The following is a 21,008-nucleotide window of genomic DNA, read 5'->3' on the forward strand; positions in this document are numbered from 1 at the left end:
CTTACCCACAGACAGCTGAAGATGGTGATCGGAACAGGATGGGATCTGCCCCCTCCTGCCAGCGCTGTGGTGGCAGCAAAAGAATAGTCAGGAACTAGCTTTCTTCCAGTAAGAATTGTTTTTAATGGTTTAAAAATGAATCTGTACAAAACCAGCACCAACGTTTGGCGCTTCCAGTCCATGGGGGACCCCAAGGGTCTCTTCCAACACTATCTCTTGGGCCAGTTGTGCCTGAAACCTCTGCAGAGACAGTATGAAAACAAAAGTTATTTCTTCCAGTTTGGCTGGATGTTTGCTCTCAGCCTGCATATAAAATATTGCAAACCTTAATGATGCAGAACCAAGGGAGAGGGGTTCATTCTGGGGACTGGAGAACTGAGCAGAGCAGCAATGTCCCCCGGCCCAACCTGTCCCCCCCCCCCCCGCCAGAGACAAGGGCGTCGGCTGGGGCAGTGCTTAGAGGCCCAGCGGCGGTTGGCTGAGCTGACCAAGATCTAAAGGCAGGTTCCTTGTTCCTCACGCCACACCCTAGAGCGAGTCCTCTGACCTCAGGGTCTGCTCTAAGGACGAGGGTTTCATGCTTTGAGCTAAAATATTCTCCAACAGAGACAACCCACATTTGCTCACTGATTTTTTTCTCCTTCCTCAGAAACAGGCTCACCGAGGAAAACTTAACACCCATTTGCTGTGGGGTGACCTCAGGAAACTGCACGGATAATAGAAAGAGCTAAGAAGGACTGGAATTTGGGTCCTGGGTGCAGTGACTATGACTTGTATGTGGCACCCCGCAACCCCCGCCTCCCCCATCTCAGTTTTCCCGTCAAAGGGAGGGTTTGGTCCTGAGATGCTCTCTGAGCCTTCCCAGTTGAGACCTCTGAGCAGAAACTGGAGCCATGGCCCCTACCACATACCTGTCTGACTTTCCCGTTGGAAAGGACATGCTTTTGTTTCCCATTGACTGTTTCATTTTTTTGGCTGCAAGGCATTTCTGAAAAGATAAAGAAGCGCAGAAGGTAAGATACACAAGAAAACACACCTGAGCTCAGATGGCCCCTCCCAGACTCCAGCACCACTGGTGTAACTTTGGTTTTCTCGCCACTGGACATTTCGGGGTATTTTTGAAGGTGAGGCTGTTAAGAGGAGCTACTAAAGGAACTGGGGGGCTCCACACAGGCCTCATATTCCAACGCCAAACTTTCAGCCCCGTTTGGCTTCGACAGGCACCAACACCCACACGGGGCAAACGCAGGCCTGTGCTGGCACCAAAGGAGAGTTTTTGGCCTGTGGCTACAATTCCCATGGGAGCAAACACAGAAAAACACCCTTTAAAAACCACATGCCAGCTTTTATAATCTCTTCAAAAAATCTTTTTTTATTGCTGGAATAGTTGATGGGCATTGTCTGTACGTGGGAAGAAATGAGGTGAGGGAAAAGATATGCAAAGGAAGACGATTCCTGGATGAACCTGTGTTCCTAGCAATGGAAGAGGTAAAAACTAAGCACCACGCACAAGCTAGACTTCTCAAGGGCGTTTCTCACCTTGCCAGACGGGGTCTGCTTATTTGGATCAAACTGGGAAGAAGGTTTGGATTTGCTGTTTCCTGAAAAGTAAGAGGAGAGAGACGCCCGTGATCACGTAAATGAGTTAGTACACACGCAGGCTCATTACTGGACTGGGCACACAGTACCCAGGAAGCGAGGGCTGTCAGTTTGCTACCCCGGTTATGAGGAGGGATTTATGGCTGCTATAAACGCCCTCATCATATTCCCAGGAGCTAAGGGCGGCCCGAAGACCCGGCTCATTTCTCACAGATCTATTCTCAGAAGATCAGGGGCAGCACAAAAGCACTGGTCACTTTTACAGCAAGCAAATCCACTCCGGTCTCTGTGAGCTGGGTGATGCCACTGTCGTTAACCTGGGCTAAGGTCACAATCCTGCAGAAAAGACCGTGTGGACCACCTTGCCCTACCTTTTTTTCTAAAGGACAAGTGGCAAGGAGGCGGAGTCAGAAATGCCACCTGTAGCCCCTCAAAGTAGATGGACTCTCACCGGCTAAGGAACCAATTTCATCTCATGGGCATGAGGTTTTTTCAACATACAAGATCTTGAGAGAGAGAGAAAGAGCGAGAGCGAGAGAAAGAGAGTCGGAGAGTCTGTCTGGGAGAATATGTGTTTCTGGGCATAAGCTATTGAGAGGAAAGATGGGGCCACTTTCGCACGGATGCCATCTTGCTAAACCACTATAGCGGCTGGTACAAATTAGCCCCAGCGGCCGCAGGGGGTGGTGATGGGCAGTGCGTTTCTGTCTGGTCACCGCTGTTTCTCTGGATTTTTGGTTAGTGCCATGTCTTGGGCAGGACTGTATCTGTGCCTGAGTGGAGCTCTTTCTTTACACGCTCCTTCCATCTAACATGGCCAGACATTCCTTTTGGGTCCCCAGCTCTGGCCTCACCAGCAAAAGCCTTGAAATCCGATTTGCTGTAGTCATAAGGGGTAAAGCTGTTTTCTGGAGGAAGATCTGGGTCTTTTGGCTTCTTGGAAATTTTGAGTCGTTTCTTCTCTTGTTTCTGTTCTGTGGTCTTTGGGTCACTTGTTGTTCGCTCTCTCTTCTTGGCAGCGTTTTCGAGCTGTAGATGGAACACACCCATAGGAAGGAAGCATGGACGTATGAGAGGAGATAATCCTGCGCACTTCCGGTGTGAGTGCACTGCTAGGGCTTCAGCTGCCCACTGGGCTATAAAATTCGATTCAGTGATGGGGAGAGGGGTCCTGGCTGGGAGTCTGAGGTGGGGCTAGTGCCAGGTAGAACAAGTTCCTACTGTTTCCCTGAAAATAAGACCGAGCCGGACCATCAGCTCTAATGTACCTTTTGGAGCAAAAATTAATACACGCCCCAGCGTTATGTTATATTATTAATTATAGCACATTAAAGACTGGGTCTTATAGTAAAATAAGACTGGGTCTTATATTAATTTTTGCTCCAAAAGACGCCTTAGAGCTGATGGTCCGGCTGGGTCTTATTTTCAGGGAAACCGGGAAGCTGGAGCATGACATCAGGCCATTGGAGAAAGGCAGGGTGAGCACTCGGTGTGCGTACCTGGGGGGTGGAGGGGGGGAGCATTTACTAGGGCAGAGGGGGGCACACAACAGGCCTCAATACCTTGTCTACTGCTAGCCAGAAGGTATGGTGTATTTACCATGAACACAGTGGGAGAAATCATCTAAGAGGAATTGCACTACAAAGTTTTCTGAGGGAAAATGAGGCAGGCACTAACTGACAAGCCAAAATGAACTGGAAAGACAAAGGCATTTAATCTGAACCATAGGGTCAGCCCTCCTGACATTCGAGGACATCCTGACCATGACCAGGGCATCTCGTTTCCCCAAAGGACAAGCGGAAAAGCCAGCACGTACGGCAGCCTGCTGTCGGACAGACACAGCCTGTTCCGCTGCTGCTTTGAACTCTTCGTTGGCCTGGTCCCGGGCAGCTGCAAGAGAGAGCACTGGCCATGGAGTTCTGACTGCAGCAGCCAGGGCTCCGTCCCCACCTCACCAACCTGTCGCTGTGGTTACTGGGTGAGGGCCCCTCCCTGCTCCTAAGCCTCCTTTGGGGTTTCCGTTCCCCACCCGCCCCCCGGTCTCTGAAGGATGACTGCCTCACTCTCAATCTGACACCTCGTATCCCTCCTCTCCCAAGAACCCAAACCCATCCGGTGGCCTATCTGACATCTCTGAGGACATTTAATAGCAATCTCACCGACAACATGTCAAGGCCCCGAACCAACGCCTCTTCTGCTTCACACTGCTTCCTCTGTAGTCTTTTCATGATGGCAACCCCACCTTTCTAGTTCCTCAGGACAAAACCTTCTTGCACCCACAGCTCCTTCCTTTTTCTCACACACCACGTCTGACTCATCATCAAATGCTGTTGGCTTTACTACAGGGTACGTCCAGTTCTGACACCTTCCAACACCTGCTCTGCTACCCCGCGGTCCAAGCCACGTCCCCTCTCACCCGCATCACCGCCGTGTCTCCTAGCTGCGCTCCCGCCCCCGCCCTCCATGCTCTGCTCTCGTTGCAGCAGCCAGTGACCATTGTGAAGTGTAAGTCAGTTCACATCACTGAACTGCTCACAGCCCTCCGAGGCTGCCCAACTCACCTGGAAACCACCCACTGCCGCTCTCCTCCGTCACCTCCTGCCTCCTCCATGCCCCCTCGGCTTCATACACCGGCCTCCCTGCCACCCTGTGAGTGTGCCCAGCGGGCCACCACCTGGAACACTCTTCCTCTGGATGCTGCCATCTGCTCAGTCCCGCTGACTAGCAACTGCCTTCTCTCACCACCGTGTAGAAAGAACCTCCACACACCCTGGTGCCCACCCGCCCCCAGCACTTCCTGCCCTCTCTCTGCGTAACGCCTACTGCCATCTGACAGGACAAACATTTAGTCGTTTATTGTCCACTGCCCCTCAGGAGCAGGGCAGCTGCCCAGGGAGGAGCTATGTCTGTTTTGCTCACTGCTATACCTGGCACTCTGTTAAACGGCTGAATAAACAGAACGATGTATCGGGGCTATTCTTTAACAAACATACTTGACTGGTTGAGTTGACAAGGAAGTGAATGCTACCTGTTTGCTCAGCTGCCTTCTTCTTGGCACTTTCTTTAGATTCTTTTTGTACCTGTACCTGGCTTGCCAGCTTCCAACGGTTGCTGATCTATAATGAAAACAAAAAAACAAAACAAAAAAACTCCAAAACTCAGCCACCTAGGAATGCTTTATTTTATTTTATTTTATGTTTTTAAGGAGGGCGCAGCTCACAGTGGCCCATGTGGGGAGCAACCTCGGTATTATCAGCACCACGCTCTAACCAACTGAGCTAACCGGTTGCCCCATAACGTACCAATGAGGTGGCACAGGAAATGCTAACCTGGTAACTACACACGTTCTAAGTCATAAATTCCAAATCTGATGACACAAAAAATAAAATCTCATGCTGGTTTTATTTATAAAATACTTATTAGGACGGAAAAGTACAACTGTGTTCCAGGAGGCACTGGGCCGACGCTTTCATATCCATCATGTCATTCAATCCCTTCTAGAATCCTGGGACAAAGGTCTCCTCACCCCACTTTAGAGACAGGAAACAGGCTCAGAAAACTAAGTAACTCGTCCGCGGGGACATGGTTAGTAAATGGTGGAGCTGGGATTCCAGGCAGGACTTCTGCAAGTCTGGTGTGCGTGATGGCACCACATTTACCTGTGGCATTAGAGCACATCCAGGTGGTATTAAAGGTAAGCACGGTAGGTAAGGGATGTGTGGTGACTGGCTGTGCTATAACCAGTGGGGGGAGGAGGAGGGAAGGCAAAACCTCCACCTGACTCCCCATTTCTAAAAACCACAAGCTAATCACCAGCAACAGGGCTGAGGCCCATCAGGGTTTGGGCCTGATTCTCGCTGCCTAATGAAAGGGCAGAGGGAGCCAGGCCACCCATCTGATCAGAGCAGGTACTTCCTACAGGGAGGAAGCAGGCTTTTAACAGACAATTAACACGCTGGCTCCCAGGAACATCTCATGGGGATCCAGGGAAGGTGTTTTCTTATTCTTATTCATAATGCTGTTAAAAACAAACCAAACAATACAAAACAGAGTGTTTTAAAATTAAAGCTGTCACCTGTAAGAGCCTTAAATATTCACAATGTAAAAATGCATGAAGCTGTACACTTACTATCTGTGTACTTTACTTCACGTACATTAAGCCTCAATTTAAAGAAAAACAAAACCCAAAACCTGTTTCTTAAAAGGTTCCCAAATGCTTTCGAAAATGAGTTTCAAGTTCTGGCCCCTCTTTCTAGAAACAAGGCTTATCTATAGAGCGTTGAATTTTTGCATTCATTTTCAGGGGGTTCACAGATGGACTTGTTTAAGACAGAAACCTGGTTCAAATAATTAGGAAGACCCTTTTTCTTAGAAAGTCACTTAGAAAAGATGACAAATCTACTTACTTCGTAGATTTTCGATGACGGATCAAACTTTGCTGCCTGAGAAATGTGAGCGTGGTGTTCTAGTGAAGGCAGAAACTAGAGAAACAGAAATAGTCACGTTAAATGCTGGAAAAAATGGAATCTGGACCCAGACACCAGTGACTCTCAGAGGGGGGTTTCTTGCTGGTTTCATCTCGGGAGACCTCATCTCCCAACCTGGTCACCAGGGACAACTGACACATACTGTATGCTCTCCGAAGACCCCTGGCTCCTTTTCTAGGCAAAAACACCTTTGGCTGCAGAGATCTCTGCTTACCTGGCAGCCCTAACATACACAGCTGTTACTTACCATCCTAAATGGATTTTCGAAGGACTCCATTATGTTTTGGGCTTTTTTCTGTGCAACTGTTAATGGACCCTTTCCATTTTCCTCAGCACTAGGTTCCTGCAGAAACAGAAAATGACCATTTATAATTGTAATCGTTTTCTGACATTAAGAGGCAAGCAAGAGAACAATAATCAGGGCTAATGTTTTGAAGCGTCTCCCATGTACAAGGAGCTAGACTAGCCTACAACAGCACACTGCAGGGCATTTAGCGCGTATTTAGTGAATCGATGAGTCTCCCTCTGTCCTCACAGCCTCAGAGGCACGCGGCGTTATTCTCACCATCTTGCAGGTGAGGACACCGAGGCTTGGAGAGGTTAAGAAGTCTTCCAGAGCCTGACAGCTAACGGACAGAACAAGGATTTAAACCCGGGTCTCTCTGGCTCTAGAACTTGAGGTCATAATGCGATCCTCACCTGAAATTTACAATTATAAACCTTTACGGGTAATCAATGAAATGATGCAACAGAATGTTGCTTTCAACTGGGTTCATTCATTAAACGTGTGTGCTGTCCTTTTGCTTACTCTGTAGTCACGTCCCCGCCATGCAGAGCACAGGAGACAACAGCCTCTTGTAGACTAAGTGGGCCCCCCATGTTCCCTCCGGAAGTGCATGCTCACATCTCAGCACCTCACCGCCTCGACGGCTCATTACCTCTGTGCTCAGCTAGAGCTCCCAGACTTCTTTCCTCACCAACTCCTGAAGCAAGACCCAAGCTAACTTGATGCAGTTAAGTGAAAAAGAAAGCTAACTCCCAGGTAGTACGCTTTGCAGGTGGCACTTCACCTTCCTGGCTCTGGCCCCGCATTCTAGCGTGATGGCTTGGCTGTGAACTGTAGTCCTGTAACCTACCAAACCACCCAGCTTTATGTCACCTAACATTTGCTAAGCCTGATACTTGTCTCTATGAGAGTCGACGGTATTGCTTCTTTCTTGGTTTCTCCTTTCTAGAAACTGATGTTTCCTTTCTAGCACGTCTACTGTTTGCAGTGTTCCGACTTGCGTCTGTATTTGCCTTTCCTCCCTGGTCATTCCAGGATTCATCCATCCTGGCCAACAAATGCACCCTGGTCTTCCTTTTGCAAAGAACCTGTAGTTCAAGAACCTCTCGTTTCTGCCTCCACTAGATCGCCATGCACACGTTTCTCAGAGGCCTGCTGGGTAGGATAGCCTGGGGTCAAGCTCTGTCACAACCCATCGCATATTCCGGGAACACAGCCAGGCCCCAGTTGGCCACGCTGGGTCTCTACACTGAACGGAGTCACTACCTACCATGACTCAGTGTCCTTCCGGAAGGGAAGTGAGTTTGTACCCACTTACTGTGCCTGCATATCCTGCTCTTCACTTCCTCTAACGAAGCACCGTGTAGAGAAACTTTTCCAAGTTTTCTCTTTTGTGTTCAGAGCACCCCTGGACGGGCTGGCATTGGTCAGGCAGGTACAGTAGCACACACTCTACAGTCCATCAGACAACGCCCTCCAGCCCTTCCGGGCATCAGGCGGCTGTGTGGGACACGTCCTGCCTGGGTGGCCCTGCAGCCCAGGCCCTCCTCCCTGCCAGGCATTAGTGAGTATCAAGATGCCAACCCTTCCCTTTAGATTTCCTCACACAGAGCTCACCGAGAATCCTCCCCCCACCTCTCACGGACCCCCTCGCCCAGAGTAGCAAACCACCCTGCCCATCTGTCTCCATGCCTATCCTCACTGCTGCTGGGTTTTACTTTGGGCATTAGTCTCAAAGGCAGATGCGACGCTTCAGGAACAAAAACCCAAGCAATCTGCGGGTCTACAGTACTCACGTTAAAAAGCGTGATGACGGCAGTAGCGATAAGGCACTGGGTACCCAGCAGGGCCTCCTCCTCTTCCTTTTGTCTCCCGTCACAGAAGAGGCTTGCCTGTTTCTGTGCTGGCACAGGCCCTAGGGGGACACACATCAGCGCGCTCAAGGCCTACTGGATTGCATACCAGGCACTTTCCCAGCCTCTGCAGGATTCCAGGGACCTCGATATTACCGTTGGTTGGGGTGACAGGATACCCATCGGAAGGGGCATGGGAGCAGTCATGAGGTCCAAAGAGAACATTCTCCAATCTCTGCATCAAAAAGAAACCAACAGTCCACAGTGAAAAACTTGCAAGCAGGCAGAAGCTTTTCGCCTGCAGTGTTTGGTGTTAGCCTGACAGGGAGAATTATTTTGCAGTGGCTTGGACTGATATTTTTCCAAAAGAAGAGACAACAGATACATCACTCTACCTCAGGATTGGGCAGTGGTCCACTCTTCTTCACTCCAGCTGCAACTTCAGACTAAGAAGAAAAACAAAGAGAATTTGAGGAAAGTTGCCTAAACGTTGAGGACACTTTTTTTTCTTCCTTCAGCACAGACTGTCTCCCTTCACTAGACTGTTTTTCAAGAGTCTAGAGATTTTCCTTCATCCCTTTATCCCATCCAGTGCCTGGCACTATAATTACTGAGTGCTCAGTAAGTATTTGTTGAATCAAAGAATAAAACCTTTTATCATGACTAGGTACAATACAGAGAGTTGCAAAGAGCTTAAAAAAGATTCTCTCTAGTAACTAGTGTTTCTCTCTTTACTCGGACAAACTGTGGAGCTAAGAAACAAATTTGAGCATGAAGATTCTTGTTAAGTGTGTTTATTTCAGTTTTTTTTCACCTCAAGGGGGCTGATTTTAAGTCTTCCTGCATCAATAATCTTTTGAAAAATTACAAACACGGTTTACCACACTGATAATGCCAGAGGCAATATGTTAAAAACTGTCCCAATAAAACACAAATCACAACCTGCAATCTGCGTGAACACTCACCGCAGACACAGACGCACGCTGGTGCACCTCACACACTCACAGAGACATGCGCAGCCATAGTTTTGGCTGGATTTCCTGCTTTCACCTACATTTGTCTAAACTTTAGCATCTCCTTCACAAAATTAGCTCTTCCTAATTTCCCCATTTCTACCCAAGGTGTGCATATTTTCCCAGTCACCCAGACTTTGTATTTGGAGCTGTCTTTGACTCTACCTCCATGACCGCCAAATCCACCTGCCTTTCAGAGAACACTTAGCTTAGTGCCCAAAATGAAATAGCAGCCATTTTCATCATCTGTTATTAAGTCCCGTCAATCTTTTCTTCTGATGATGCTCCTTGTATCCGTCCTTTCCTTTCCATTTCTGTGACCACCACACCCATCAGGGCACTACCACTTCACATCTGGACCACTGCCAGGCTTCCAAAATGAGCTCCCTGCCCTGAGATCCCCACTCCATAGTATCGCACCAGGTTAACTGCCTCTGAACAGCAAACCAACCCAGGCATCAGACATTACTTGCTGTTGGATTATCAAAAATAAGGTCACAAAACGAGGACAAGCTTTAGCTTTTGACTATCATCAACAGACACACCCACTGGATTTCCTAAGCCCTGTTATTTCCTTGGTGTATTTTTTTCAGAATGGAGACCAGGCTATGTGTGTAGGAGGCTACAAGGAGGAGGTGCTGACAGACAGAGCAGGCCTGCTGAGGTGGGAACCTGTAGCAGAAAAGCTGCTTACCTTGAGCAGAGGCATCTCTCGAGCCTGCTGGATTAAAAGGTGCATTTCATTGATCTGCTGCCGTACCAGAGGTGGCACGGGGTTACAGCAAGCTATGATGCCCTGCGGTTCCCTGGAGACAAGTAAGAACACACACACTCGTCACTTAGGAAAACAGCCCGCAGAGGCTTCCAGACAGGACCGACGGCCAGGTAAAGCCGGAGCGCTACAGCTAAGGTGAAGACAGGGAAATACTCAAGTCAGGGAAGCCCAGGCCGGCTGCTCAGGCACGCACTGCCCCGCACCAGGCTCTGAGCAGACCCCTCTTACAACCTGCCTCCTACTAATGGGGAAAGCTGGAGAGAAGTGCCATGGCTTCTGCAACGGGATGAACACCAGAGTATGAATTTTGACTCCATGCTTGTACTTCAATTAACATCATGAAACATTTAAAATTCTGAGATGCCTTCATTGGGAAGAAAGTAACGGTGAGAGAATCGGAGACTTTGCTCTCTTAAAAGTGGGTGCTGATGCCGCAAGCTTGGACTCACACTGGACTCCATAAAAGTCATAACCACTGAAATGGTTCCAGTTCAGAAGTTTTAGGTCCTACATGGCGGCCCGAGGGCAGAAATTCTGAATTCCTTTGCGAACTTCCTTAGCACCCCAATCTTCCCTGAGCGAACCAGCCTTGAGGTAGTAACACTCAGAGAAGCTTGATTTTGAAGGACAAAACTCCTCTCCTGAGAAAGTCAGGAAGTGCTAGTCAGTTCTCAGACTTACTTAGGCAGCTCTTCAGCTATCTTCAGCATCATGTGGTTTGGCAGTATGTATCTGGAACAAAACACACAATGGGACCACATGACATTCAGCCAGTAAATGTTATAACCAGGGGAAAATGTAAACCACTTTTAGGGCAAAAAAAAAAAAAAAAAAAAAAAGTCCCTTATTTCCTTGTTACTGGCTGGCCCCGCTCGGTCTAAGAGAAATAGTAAAATAATCTCTAATCCCTTACCCGTAGCTTTCATCTTCCCTCCGAGCGGTTTTATCTCTCCAGGCAAAAAGCAGCTGAAAGGCTGTCAACTGCTGTGTGTTGAGGTGCTTCTTTTGCTTTCTATAGAGTTCCAGGTAGGACTCATCCGTGAAGATAGGTTTGACGAATTTCTGCAAAATGGCACAGCATCCTCAAGATCAACGTGAATCAAAATTGAGCCCTGAGCTCTTCAAAACATTTGGCTCTCTACACAAACGTGAGGAGCAATGGGAAGAACCGGGACCTCGTCAGGAACGAGGAGGGGTCCGGGTTTGCGTGTCGGGCGTGGAGTTACCTTGAGGCAGATGTCCCGGCTGCGCTGCCACACCACCTGCAGCTGACTGGGCTGCCCGTTGCCCCGCTCCCACAACTCCAGCCTCATCTTATCATAAATGTAAAGCAAGTAATGGGTGTCATCTCGGGCATAGTTGAGCATTTCCTCGGGCAGCGGTCTAGAATTGCAACAGAGGAAACGATTTCACTAACTCCCCCCAGGAGCAGCAATTTACTTTGTCTCCTCCGTGGAGCTAAGACTTGCTTGGCTCCTGATGGCAAAGATTCTCTCACAGCCAACACAACAGTTCTATCAGCCTTTCTTTAGAGATGCTGGCATGCAGGACGGGAGAAGAGATTAGTGACTTCTTCATGTATCAGCTGCACCCTTAGGGAGGCAGCGAGCCGGCTGAAAATGAGCAAGCTGAGCAAGAGTTCCAGAAAGTGGGAGGGACTCTAGTATAATCTTATACTATAGTCCACACTTCTTAAAAGATGAAATCAACTATGTACCTGAGAGTTCTCACAAGTCTATGGGAGATCATCTCATACACACACAACCATCCCTACTAGGGAGAACGGAGTTTCAAACAAGAGACGGGAGAGGATGAGCACTGACAGGGCACGTCTCTTCCAACCACTGTTCCACGAAGCACAGTGTAACAGGATCAGCCCAGCACAACTCATTATGATGCTACCGTGCTTCCCTGAAAATAAGACCTGGCCGGATCATCAGCTCTAATGCGTCTAATGCATCTTTTGGAGCAAAAATTATGTAAGACCAGGGCTTACAGTAAAATAAGACCGGATCTTTTATTGATTTTTACTCCAAAAGACACATTAGAGCTGATTGTCCAGCTAGGTCTTATTTTTGGGGAAACATGGTAAAACTTCCAGTTTCACTTATGCCACTGCAAACAGCTGGAGAAAAGCCCGACAACACACGAGTCAGACACAGGTCTCCGTAGATGAGGTTAACGAACACCGCGCCTTCTGCCGCCCACGTTTCCCTGCCAAGAGCGAACTGACCGTATTCGCCAGTCAGCCAGCTGGTACTGCTTGTTTGAGTCGACACTGCAGTAGAGCTTGAGCAGATGATCGAGAGAGTGTCTGCCCAGGTTGAGAAGGCGTGCGGCCTGATGGGTGTCAAACATGTTCACTACATACAACCCGAAGTCTTTCTGTAGCCATTCGATGTCTGAGTCAGCACCATGGAAGACCTGAAAACAAAATCAGAACTGTGCAGTACAACGTGTGGGAGGCCGTTCTGCCCCTAGGTGATTAGAACGCCGGGATGAGAAGCCAGAAGAGTAGGATGGGCTCAGTTTAAATGCGTTTCAATTTGAGCCACAGCCCTCTACACTCCTAACTGCACACCCTTAACGTCTGCCAACAGCCAATGATTCTAAGAAAGCAGCTCTGCGAGCTTCAAGGGGAGTCATTAAGTTCAAGCAATCTTGATGGCACGGCTCGTTGCAGAAGTCATTAAAGTGATTTAACAGTTTTTTTCTGGGTGGTAATGAGCTAAGTCTTAGCTGTTTTAACGGATTCAGAAACAAAAGCAGTTTAGCATGTGGTACTCTAGAGTAGGAAATTACAATGATGCCTCTCAACTTTATTGGGTCTAAGTTGAAACAATGAAACAGTCAAGTGAAAAGCAGTTAAATCTTGCACTCACACGCAAGCGCTGAAAAAGGCTGACCTTAACAATAGCTGGGTCTGTGAAGCTCTCATTGAGGATGTACATGTCACTTCGGAGCTCCAGGGTGTCAACGATGAAGTCTTCTGTTCGGGTGGAAATCTGCATCAGGCAGGTCAGCCCTAGGAAGCTCCTGTAAGAATGGTGCTAAAACATGAGGAAGAAGGGAGGACAGGAAATAAATGTTTCATGAGGCTTTCCTCTGCTGATTTTGCAGTCAGTTATAAAACAAAGTTGTAAGATGATGTTTTTAAAAAACATTTTATTATTTAAATGTGTTTTTCCAGGACCCATGAGATCCAAGTCAAGTAGTTGTTTCAATCTAGTGGTGGAGGGCGCAGCTCAGTGGCCCATGTGGGAATTGAACCAGCAAACTTGTTAAGAGCACTGCGCTCTAACCAACTGAGCTAACCGGCCTCCCCAATAAGATGACTTTTTTACCAAAAAAATAATTTAAATGAGTATTAATTTTATATTTCTCGAGTAGGTGAACTCACAGAAAATGTAAAAATCTCTCTCAAGGTCATTTACAGGTTACCTCCAAGTCCACAGCAAATTCTTGACACTTCAAGAGCTTTTCGTTGAGTTCCACTAGTTCATCCAGGGACGACACAAAATGGCAGGGTGTGTCTCCTACAGGTCTGTATAACTGGACCACGAAAGTACAGGTAGAAAAAGAGAGGAGTGTTAAGAATCATCCTAAAGCACAAAATGAATTATCAGTCCGAGAAATGGTTCACAATTATAACCTATTATTTTAACGTCTGTAAGGAAAGCCAAAAGTACCGTCAACTAATCTAGTTATCTGACTCTTCCTGGGCTACTCAGATGCCAGCCATAAACTGTGCTGGGTTTGGTACTAACCTGGGGTTGTGGCTTTTGAAGGGCTGAATCCGGTGGAGTGAAGTGATCTAGTTCATACTGATAAGGGTGTGCAAACCTGCATAAATAACACAAAAAGAAAAATCTTTTTCATTCATTCCATGATTCAAGGAAAAATTACTTTCATCCAATTTGTAAAAACAAATGAGAAATGACCCTTGTGAAAATATTTTCTTTCTATAAAAGTATCATTATTTCAATGATAATTCAAGTCAAAAAATTCAGGTGATACTTCTGACCCTGAAAGTATGATCATTAAAAATCTACTCGTTTATAAAAATTTGAGCACTTATTTGCAAAACAGTATATGGCTGGTGTTGTAGGTGATACCACAACACGAAATACATAATTCCTTGTGGTTTGAAATAACAAATCCGTCAAGTGAGAGAGGATGGCGCCGATATGGTCATATATTAATGTATTTCTTCTGTTCCTCCATCATATGCTTGTATAAAAACCCTGAGTTTATGGGTTCCTTGAGGGCACGGCTGCCTCTCACTACCTTTAGTTCTTTAGCACTCAGCCTGTGGCTTACAGTACAGAGTCGGGGCTGAAGGAATGTTCAGACAACTGGCTATATGTGAGAAAAAGAGCAATACTAACAAAGCTTTCATCACCTTTTTTCTTTATACTGAAGGCAAAGTCCTTTTGTCTGTTTTAAGGGCAGTTTTTATAAAATGCTTATCCTGCTAGTGAAAAATGCCTTTTCCTTACTGAATGTATGAGCGAGCCTTACCTTACTGAGTCCCCACCTAACAAGAAAGGCAGAGTGGTATAGAGGAAGAACAGTTTTAAGAAAACTTGGATTTCAAGGTCTCGTTCTATGGGCAGTGAGCATCTCTAATTCTGTTGTGACACCTATACGACGGGGAGGAGAGCACTGCGACCTCTCAGGAAGGCACTGAGGGTTACAGCAGAGGACGTCTGCGCAGGCCCTCTGCGAACACAAACGGGGGCTGTTATGATGAGATCCATGTTAGGATACGGAGAAATCGCCTCAATTCTTTGTCTTCATTCACACGTTTTACAAGAGTGAAACACAGTGAAAATGTAGCATAAAGACAAACAGCAGAAAGTTCAGACAGGCAGACACTCACATGTCCTGCTCCACCTGCTGGGTTCTCTGCTGATGGATGAAATCTGCCAGAGCAGGGGGGACATCCAAGTCCTCAGGACGATCTTGTGGGCGCTCTCGCCTTTCTTTAGAGAGAGCTGGAGACCCAAACAGTGGCAAAAACACCATCACAAAAGACGTAGACACATTCACGTCTTATCTACTTATGGAGGTTAACTGGCTCCCTTTGAAGCAAGGAAGGTGGGAGGGAGACCTTTTCCCCTTTGTTTGTTTTTTGTTAGGCAGAGTTTGCCCTACTTACCCTGAGGGAGGGGTTTCTGAGCATTGGGCTTGATGAAGATTTTAGGAAGAAATGGCGTGTTGGAATTGTCAATCTTCTCTCGGAATTTAAGCTGAGGTCGGATGATGTTTTTCGCATGAAGCAGCCGAAAAGTTTCAGATTTTGTTTTTTTGCTATATTCTCCTGCCTATGATCAATGAATACAAATACTTTACAACATAGCAACCCTATGAATTAGAAAAATAAATTCCAATTTATGCCGTCTAAGAAGACGAGAGCATTCGAAGAGCCATTCATTTAGAAGGTGCATGTGGGGGACGGAGGCATGCAAAGTAGAGAAGATGGTGTCTGCAAAGTAGAGAAGGTTGTGTCTGCTTAGGAGAATGAGTTAGGCCTTGGCCAGTTCTGTGCCCAAAAAATTAGAACAGAAATGCAAATTAGAATGGGTAAGGCCGACATGAGAAGCTCTAGTGAATCTGAAAAGCAGCCCTCACCTTCCGGTTCCAGCTGGACACTATTGTTTTGGGGACCTGGAATCCTGCAGGGAGGACAGGCTGTTGATTCTTATTCACACCTGATGCTTCATCCAGTAAAATACCCTAAAAGTGGAAGAGATATTAGCTCAGTATCTTCCTTTTAGGGTTAACAGTTAATTATCTAAAAATTTCTAAGAAATACATTCAGAGAATTGTACGTGAGAATATATAAATATGAAAGTGAATAATTAAAGCATTATCTGCTTCAAGACAGGGCAGTAACACTTATTTAATTCTCTTTACAGTTATGAATTGGGCTGAAAATTAAAAACTCATTTAATAGTGTGATGTGGATCACCAAAATAATTATAAAAGACTCTAGAGTGCATATGTTAAACGTAGAAGGATGGTATTTAGAATGGGAATGAAGGGTGTCCTGATCTACTTTGTACTGTAGAAGCAGACGTGGAGTATCAGCTTGGGCACCACTAACAGAAGTGCACCCAGGTGACAAATGGTAGCAGGCCAGGACTTGAAATCATAAAATATGAGAAACCACTGAAAGATGTGTGGGCATGCAGACTATGGAAGAGGTGACTCCACGGGACAGGAGAGGATGATTTAAATGTCTGCAGGACCGTCATATGGTTGACTGTTAGCTTTGTCGTGGACGATCTCAGTATATTTCTGCAAATAATGTTCTGCTGTAGAATGAGCCCTAAACAGACAGTAAGCTAGATCGAATATCCACGTATCCTTCCAATCACGCGAGCTGGGATATTTAGCATGTTGTGACTAACATTAGAAACAGACTAAATTTTGGTTGGGCTCTGTATCCAGAAGCCTCTTCTCTAGAGTGCAAATAGGAGTTGCAAATCTAGAAAGACTTCTAAGACACTTTAAAAATCGGCTTCTGGTGATATTTTGAAGTGATATATTTGAAGACAAGTGTCATTTTGGGAAAAAGGAAGCCAATTATCAGAAGAAAGGAATGAGTTACAGGCAAGAAACGCGAAACTTCCTTTTCATTTCCTAAGGTGCCTGGGTTACTTTTCATATTTTAAGAATACAAAAGCTTCTCGTTTGTTAGTCATCTTAAGAGTAAGGTGAAGAAGCTGCAAAGCTGTACTTCTGCAGAGCATTTGAGATCTTGCTCCCTGTCATATGTCGTCAGTTTGGCTCGATTAAACTTCTACAAAGCAATTAAAAAAAAAAAAAGAATGGAGTAAGGTGAAATACTGACCACTCTTTCCAGAATAACATCATTGGTATCAACAAGTAAATCAAACTTGTCCTCCAACTCAGTCACTTTACTTCGGTCCTTAATGTTGCTTCGACACCCGTGGTACTGCATTACCCTACTCATGCTAAGGACAGGAAAACCAAGGTTAGTGTGTGCACTTGTTTATAATCAGGGAGAAAGCGCCAGAGGCCTCGCTCAGATTATTCCTAGTACTTTATGATCAAATGAATAGAACTTGCACCCTTATAGTGAAAAATGTTGTGTGGCCTTGGGCAATCCGTTACATCTCGCTAAGACTCACCTATTGTTAAGTGAAGAGGTGGAAGAAATTACTCAAAGCTTCCTTTAAATTCTAAAAGGATATATAATACTACGTAAATAATGTACTCTGCATTCACTGTTTTAACATGAAATCGAAAACATTCCCTAATTCTGTCATGGAACAGCTAAACAAAAATCAGTGTTTGTGTACTGTCTGTCCTAATACACTTATTAGAAGGCTAATACTTGTGGCTCCGCAAGTTGTGAGAGAATCTTGGATCTAGGTTTTCAAGTCCTACATTAATTCAAAAAGATTCATTGTCTGTAGGTGCAAAAGTCAAGATATTTTAAAAGTTAAACTCAAAATTTACCAAGTTTCCCTAATCAAAATCCACTGTCTTATTTTTACATTTCCATAGCTCTTTACAGCATGGAAAATTATGGTAAGAAAAAACACATTTCAGGAAAAATTACCTACTTTTTTATATTCATTTCTTTCAACAGGAGAAAACAGTATATAGTACTTACCACTGAAGCAACCTGTCTCCCTGTGTTTCACAAAATGCCTGAAAGCCAGGAAAACTTCGGTAAAAATCATACTCATCGCCAAACTGTGGTAGGCCCCCAGATGCTTTGGTGACTGCTACCACCGATCCAAGAGCAAACTGTCAAAAACCAGAAAACCAAGCACGTTTTAAACATGGATCCCCATTCACTCAGCAACTCATTTTTTTTCAACATCTAATATATATAGTAACACATTGTGCTAGATGATGAAGATATCCAATCCCACAAATATTCACTTAGTGCTGATTTTACCCCAGGTCCTGAGGATACAATGGTGAACACAAAACTAAGTTCTAGAGATTACATTCTTGGGAGAGTGGGGAGAGGAAGAACAAATACATAGATGAGTAATATTCAAACTGGCCTGGGTTTGAATCTTGGCTCGGCTACCTATTAACTGTGATCTCGGGCAAGTTATTTCATTTATTTGGACCTCAGTTTCCTCCTCTGAAAAATCGGCATTATTTAAGTGCCAACACCATAGAGTTGTTGAGAGGATTAAATGAGCTAATAAAATCACTTAGGATAGCTGCTGGCACAGAAGTGCTATTATTACTATTACTTCTCAAATTCAGATCCATGAGTTTCCTACAGGAATTAATTTTTGTGTTTTCATTTGGATGAGCATCTAAAAACAATATAAGAATATTCTAGATCCTTTGGATGACCAATTGATAATGGCTACTGCCCACAACTGGACTTACGTTTATGGTTCAGTTAGTGCCAAGTAGTCCTCTGTTTTAATTGTTGTGGGGTAATGAGAAAAAAACCTGAAGTGGTTATCCTAGATAAAAAAGATAGTTGGTCATGTGAAGGCCAAATGACTTCACTGTGAATTGTGTAATAAAAGTTTTCCAAGAAAAAGAAGAGAGAAAGGAATCTGAGTTATGGTGGGGTAGCTGGTAGCTTATAAGCATGAACACACCCAATCAGGACCACGGCTAGTGGTCCAGGAACTATCAAAGCCAAATAAATAAATCAATAATAGCATCTGCTAACAATAACGTAGGTATGTGAGTGTAGTTTTTGAGAATTTGTAGTGCTAATTTACAAATTATTTTAGTTTCATGATTTTATAAGAGCTAAGCATAAGGCGTTTAAACTAGTTTCATTTTTGTACATATTTAAGTAGCATTATACAAATAACTAAACGAACCCTCTCTGTGTTCTTTCGAGGAGGCATTGATACATGTTTTATGGTACCTAGAGGAGGGAGAGTCGGTGACAGCTTGCACAGGTGACTTTAAACCCAGGTTTTGGGATTATGTAGGGCCGGACCTCAGGAGAGAGAAGAGGCACTAAAAACTATCTCGGCCGCGAGAGGCGAGGATGTAGGGAGCTATGGGCAACGTAAAACAGCCGAGCCCGTCGGGAGAGTTGGTTGGTGGCTCAGGCCTGGGCGGGGGCGAGCTCGCGAAGGCTGGGGCATCGGAGTGACAAGCAAGCCCTTCTCACTCTGGAGGGGGCTCTCACACTCAGGGCTGCCTGGGCTCAATTAGGAGAATGAACGCACTGGAAGGCGGGGCTACCTTTAGTGTCCGCGTGCGAGGCCCCATCCCCGGAGGGTGAAGTGAGAGACTGCCTGGAGCGGGCAGCGGCCCCTCGATCCCTGCCCGGGGCTCCGCGTGCGGCCGCCCAGAGGGCCCGGGACTGCTTCCGGTCCGCCGCTGGAGGCTCACGGTGTCCCCGAGGCCCGCGAACTCACCTTCACGAAGCTGTCCGCGTCCGGAAATCCCGGCAGCACCATCTCCTCGTCGGACTTAGCCGCGCTCGTAGCCGGCGGGGCCTTGAAGTCCCGGGGACTGGGAACCGCCATTTTTCCGGCATTCATTCACGGCTCTTCTCGCGAGAGTGCCTCGGGCCGACGCGACGTGCGCGCACCACGCATGTGCAAAGGTAGTCGTCGGGGAAGCTCTTAGGGGGTGTGTGAGTGGGCGGTATCAGCCCTGAGCGCTCCACCCAGGGAACTTGACGTTTTTCTTTAACCTCATATTATATCATCCCAACAGTCCTGTGATTTAGGGTGAGACCCGGAGAACCCAATCATCCTCATATTTAAAGCCAGCTCCTCCCAAGCTCTGGTTCCGTGCCACTCCTAGCCGCTTGAACTTGGCTCGTGCGTTTATCCCCTTTCTCTGCATCATCTACCTTTTCCCTGGCTGCTGGTTCATTCCTAACAGCCTACACGTATGCTGGCATCTCCCAACTAAAAGGACAAAACAAAAAAGCACTACTCCACCCCACACCTTCCAGCCACCATCACCTTTCTCTTGCTCCTTGTAAGCAAACTCCTGGAAAAGGCATCTGTAGGCTCCCACCTTACTTACCTCCAGTGCCCTCCACCTCCAATCACGTGTTTCTCTCCTTTACACCCCTGGAGCCACTCTTGTTCAGCCACGTAGTGGGAACTCAAAACATTTGCTAACTGAATGCCTCGAAGCGTTCTTGTTATATGAGGGAGGCACCATTAGGCAGGTCAGGGGAGGGTTGGGGAAGCTCAGTGGGTACATATTCTAAGATCAGGGGTTGCACACCCTTAATGCAGTTCACTTGGCCTAGTAGTGTTCAATAAATATTAGCTTTTATTGTTATTCAGAACATCCTATTAACAGGATACTTGTTTTTTACTGTTTTCCCCCATTTGTGTACCTCGGGTACACAGGCCCCCTGGCAGAACAAAAGCCTAGCCTAGTTCATTTAACAACTAATATTTTTGAGCACCTGTTTCATATGGTTTGACCTAATGCCACCTGTCCGGCTGTGCTGAGTGCTTTACATGGATTATGTCATCCTCATAGTACTATTATCCACTTTTAGAGGAGGAAAGATTCAGATTCTACCTGTTTTAGAGCCTCACATGGTTCCCTGCTGTCCACAGTATCAGGTTGAAACTCCTTGCCGTTGAACTGTGAGGCAGGCCAGTCTGGCCCCACTCTTACTTTCCAGCCTCCTTTTCATTCCGTCTTTTTATTCCCCACTGACCACTGAGGTAGACATGCTGAACCGTGAGGTGTGACTATGTGAAACCACCATTTTATATATAAAAAATGGCTGAATACCTGCAATCTAATATGGCTCAAGTTAATACTCACCACTTCTACACCATATTGTGCTTTGACACCTCTTTCTGCCGAGAATGTCCTCACTTGCTTCAACTGACAAGCTCCCGCTCATCCTTTGAGACACACGGCAAATGTCCCCCTTCCCATGGGGCTTTCCTGCCTTGCCCAGTGGCGTAGTCCTTTCAGAGCCCCACCTGTGGCTCACACCCTGTACGTGGCACTTCTCACCCCTTCCTATTGTGGAGC

General features: G+C 46.3%; 1 protein-coding gene across 3 annotated transcripts; it reads right to left on the reverse strand.

Moving 5' to 3' along the window:
- Nucleotides 1-99: 99 nt before the first annotated feature.
- On the reverse strand, nucleotides 100-19,567 carry EXOSC10 (exosome component 10). 3 transcript variants are annotated; one of them, XM_019746781.3, is made up of 25 exons: nucleotides 19,406-19,567; nucleotides 17,662-17,798; nucleotides 16,873-16,996; nucleotides 15,648-15,752; nucleotides 15,175-15,340; nucleotides 14,896-15,010; nucleotides 13,781-13,856; nucleotides 13,455-13,565; nucleotides 12,920-13,063; nucleotides 12,247-12,437; nucleotides 11,240-11,396; nucleotides 10,927-11,075; nucleotides 10,695-10,745; nucleotides 9,933-10,044; nucleotides 8,621-8,671; nucleotides 8,382-8,460; nucleotides 8,169-8,287; nucleotides 6,334-6,429; nucleotides 6,006-6,080; nucleotides 4,628-4,715; nucleotides 3,416-3,489; nucleotides 2,454-2,628; nucleotides 1,540-1,601; nucleotides 912-988; nucleotides 100-240 (listed from the first exon to the last, which is right to left on the reverse strand). In XM_019746781.3, the coding sequence occupies exons 1-25, from the start codon at nucleotides 19,529-19,531 to the stop codon at nucleotides 210-212; spliced, it is 2,691 nt and encodes an 896-aa protein (XP_019602340.3). In that variant the 5' UTR covers nucleotides 19,532-19,567; the 3' UTR covers nucleotides 100-209. The 3 variants fall into 3 exon arrangements, with proteins under 3 accessions (XP_019602340.3, XP_088646242.1, XP_019602342.3); XM_088790116.1 differs by lacking the exon at nucleotides 912-988; XM_019746783.3 differs by lacking the exons at nucleotides 100-240; nucleotides 912-988; nucleotides 1,540-1,601; ... (1 more) ...; nucleotides 3,416-3,489; nucleotides 4,628-4,715 and adding an exon at nucleotides 4,983-5,617.
- Between the last annotated feature and the right edge of the window lie 1,441 nt (nucleotides 19,568-21,008).

This window comes from Rhinolophus sinicus, chromosome 14, assembly GCF_057876585.1.
Source record: "Rhinolophus sinicus isolate RSI-liver-muscle chromosome 14, RSI-T2T, whole genome shotgun sequence".
NCBI lineage: Eukaryota > Metazoa > Chordata > Mammalia > Chiroptera > Rhinolophidae > Rhinolophus > Rhinolophus sinicus.